This window comes from Pteropus alecto, unplaced genomic scaffold (assembly GCF_000325575.1).
Source record: "Pteropus alecto unplaced genomic scaffold, ASM32557v1 scaffold125, whole genome shotgun sequence".
Lineage (NCBI taxonomy): Eukaryota > Metazoa > Chordata > Mammalia > Chiroptera > Pteropodidae > Pteropus > Pteropus alecto.
Window position 1 is genome coordinate 10,603,392 of NW_006436888.1, and position 3,684 is coordinate 10,607,075.

General features: G+C 65.7%; 1 protein-coding gene across 1 annotated transcript in view; it reads right to left on the reverse strand.

Annotated features, from left to right (window-relative positions):
• PRDM16 (PR/SET domain 16) overlaps positions 1 to 60 on the reverse strand; it is a 199,568-nt gene extending 199,508 nt beyond the window's left edge. Inside the window, exon 1 of the mRNA XM_025048541.1 lies at positions 38 to 60. Within this exon, the coding sequence (XP_024904309.1) occupies positions 38 to 60 (23 nt within the window). The remainder of the gene's footprint in view (positions 1 to 37) is intronic.
• Between the last annotated feature and the right edge of the window lie 3,624 nt (positions 61 to 3,684).

Genomic DNA, 3,684 nt, shown 5'->3' on the forward strand with positions numbered 1-3,684 from the left:
CGTTTGCAGGGGCGCCGTCTCGGAGGTCAGGACGCACGGCCGAGGGCAGGAGCCCGTCATGACCGGAAACAGGCTGTGCCGGAGTGTGGTTCCCCGGGCGGGGGACCCCGGGGCCTGCATTTGGGCTTCGCGGCAGTTTCAGGCTAGGGGATCGTGACGGAGGCCATCGCGCCTACAGATTCTTTTGAGAGACCCCAAGATAATAAAGGCAGGGCGGCGAGGGGCCGGGAGGGGCGCGGGCTGCGACAGGAGGAGGCGACGGGGAGGCGGAGAGGGCCTGGGTGCCTGCGGGCCGCGGAGCGATCGCGCACGCGCCCCGCCACCCGCAGCTGCGCGCGGGGTCCCGGCCAGGCCGTGGTGAGCTCGGTGGCCCCACGCGCTGTGCAGGCGGGTCTGACACCACTGAGCGTGTGAGCGGTGGCCAGTGGGTCTCATAAACCAGGTCAAAGAGGTGGAGAAACCCGGCTGTCCCCGGCCGGGACCCTGCCGGCTTGAGCCACAGTGTCCTCGGCCGTCACCCTGCCCCTTAGCGGAGGGCTGGGCCTCTTCCCCTCACAGCGGGAGCCGTCCGCCCCCTCTCCCCTGAGCGGAAGCCACCCACCATCTCCCAGAGGGCCCCACCTACACGGCAGGGTCTGGAGGGTGGGGGGAGACCCCAAATTAGGGCGATGCGCTCCACTAGCCGGTGCGGAGGGTCCCTTCCGCGCTGTCCCCACGAGGCTGGCGGCTGAGTAAGCAGTGTCGCAGGAGGGCGATGACTCTGCATGCAAAGACCACCGGCCCCTCCCCTGAAGCTCTAGCTCCCGCTCAGTCCTGGGGGAACTGGGCAGATCCAGGCCTCGGCCCTCGCGGGGGAGCGGGAAGGGGGCGGGGGGTTCCTCCCAGTCAGCGTGTGCTTGCTCCCCTGCCTCCTTACCCTGTTGTGGGGTGTCGGCACAACCATTCACACTGGCCCCACCCCAGGAACACTGCACCGCGGAGGGGGGGGGAGTACCGGAATGAGTGTGTAAGTATGAGCACGCGTGTGAGTGTGGGGGTCTGTGAGGAGTGTGTGAGCAGAGGTGATGGGGTCCTGAAGACATCCAAGGTGACCTCGGCTGCCCCTGCCTCCACGAGGGGGTCTGCGTGCTGAGGACTCCCTGCCCTCTACCTGGAGACCCCCAAACAAGGGGGTCTCATCCCTTCCTCCGCCAAGCAGGAGGCAGCAGGTCCGGGCTCAGCTGCCCCCCACACACGCAGGCTAAGAGCATCCCACAGGGCCACCCCAGTGCCAGCCTGCCATGTCCTGACACCGCTGACGTCCCCGTGGAGGAACTGTGGAGGACTGGCCCTGGCCACACGCCCTCTCCGTGGGGCCAGCTCCCCCTCCCCCTAGTGCTGGCTCCCTCCCTCCGCCTTGGGCTCACCGCCTCTACTTGGCTATAGGAGGCTCCTGCCTCTGGACACCCAATGCCCTGTCTGCCCAGCACAAGAGACTACACTCTCTCCAGCAGACACCGCCCCCTAGGTCCCCAAGCCCCTATCCTTTGTGCCATGGCCCAGAGACCTGCTGGCCTCTGTGGGTCCCCCCAACCAGGAGCCGAGTGGGGAAGAGCTGGCTCACCCACCGGCTAGGCCTTGCTGAAGCTGCTGGCCAGCTTTATGAGGTCCCTCCTGGAGACAGTGGGGGCTGAGGAGGAGGCAGAGGCTTCCCTGGATGGAGGAGGAGGCTTTGTATTTGCAGTGACATGAGCTCCGTGTGGATACTCTTCAGCAGAAGAGCTTTCGGGCCGGGAAGCAGGGGGCCGGAGGTCACAGGAGGACCAGCTGCGGCACCTTAAGGGCTGGGTAGCTCTGCATCCAGCCCCTGGTGCTGGGTACTTGGGGCAAGTTAAAGCCCCACGTCTGAGGAGGGTACATTGTATCCACATCCTCCATTGTATCCTTGTCAACACCCCGCTGTGAGTCTGGAGTTCTGCAAATGGTTATTTATTTAGCATCTGTGCATCACGGCACAGCTGCCTGTGAATCTATTACGTCGATTAAATTTTTGATTAAAAGGGCACCTACTTTGAAAACCCAGAGCTCCACCTGTGTGCACAGGTGTGATTCCTTCAGCTCCGAGGCTTCTCCTGAGAACACGTTTAATTAGTCTCGCCAGTCAGACTCTGCGTCCTGGCCGGGGTCCCCCAGCCCTGGGTGCTGCGACCCCCAGATCATCCCTAACTCTTTGGGCTTCAGGAAGTAAAGAAGAAAGTTTGTGCAAAGCACCTCAGACCTGGTCACCCATCATCTTCAACACCCTCCTGGGACACTGGTGCCAGGCGGGGCTGGGATGGGGCAGCCAGTGAGGGGTCGCCTGGAGAGAGAGTGAGCCCCCCAGTCTGCACCTTCTCCTGCTCCCCCACCCCCCACCATTATAGTCCATCTGGCAGTCATCTCGGGGTCATAGGTCAAAAGCTATTGGTCCTCTGATGATTCGATGCTGCCTCTGGGGAGGCACTACCTTCTCCCAAAGGGGGGGAAGAGATCGTTGGAAGAGAGAGGATGACAGGGGGCCCCTGTGACGCCCGAGAGTCAGCTGCTCAGGAGGGGACCGCGTGGGACCCGCCGTGGGCCCCGAGCTCGGTTTGCTGACGGGGTCCCGACGGCGAGGCCGGTCTGCAGCAGACCCCACCCAGGCCCCGCGAGGTCAGCCGTCGTCCACCTCGGCCTTCGCCCACTCCCTGTGGGGCTGGCGTGCACGGCCCTGCCCAGTGAGGACACGCCGGCTGACCGCAGCTCGCCCTGGCCGCCGCCCAAGGCCCGCCCTGCACTCTGCAGCCGGCTCACGGGCTCCAGGAGCCCATCCCGGCCACCCCACTGGACCGAGCCCCAAAGTTCCATCACTTTCTCAGACCCGGAGCCGACGGAACCGCCTCCTGAGCTCGTCCCCAGAGGAGCAGCCCGGCAACCTGGCCTGGGCTGGCCCCTCACCATCAACTAGTGACAGTGGACATGGCCGGGCCCCAGGGCTGATGTCAACTCCGCATAAATTGGGACAACTGCCTCTTCCCAGGCAGGATGGCGAGGGGATGTTTGGCCCCTCTACAACTCCTGGGCCCCACCCCGGACCCGCTCAACCGGACGCTGGGTGCAGGCAAGGCTGTCTGTGGGCACGCGAGCCCCCGGAGTGTGACAGCCACTGTTGTGGCCGCAGGTGGCCGCCGGGGGCCTGGGGGTGGCAGCCCACATCAGGAATCGGGGTGGGGGCAGCCCACATCAGGAATCGGGGTGGGGGGCAGCCCACATCAGGAATCGGGGTGGGGGGCAGCTCACATCAGGAATATGCCACCACGGGACGAGCGCATCTGGGAAAACAGGGTTCAATGCGAAGGGAGCGGCCCCCTCGAACGCGCCTGGAACCCGCGCCAGCCGCGTCCCCGACCCTCTGCGAGTCGGTCGCAGGCATGCCACCCAGCGGGGGAAACGACATGCCACCAGGAACCCCGTCTGGTCGCCAGGAGAACCCGCCCCAGTCCATCGCCCGACAGAAGCACTTGCGGGCGGCTTCTCGTGAGGAGGCTTCGCCCGCGCGGCCCAGCCAGCCCGAGCTCCGTCTGCCGCGGCAACCTGGCCGGGCCGCGTTGGCGAGGGTGACGCTCACCAAGGACTCCCAGGGGGTGGCGCAAAGGCTCCCCGCCCGGTCCGCAGAGCGGTCTCCAA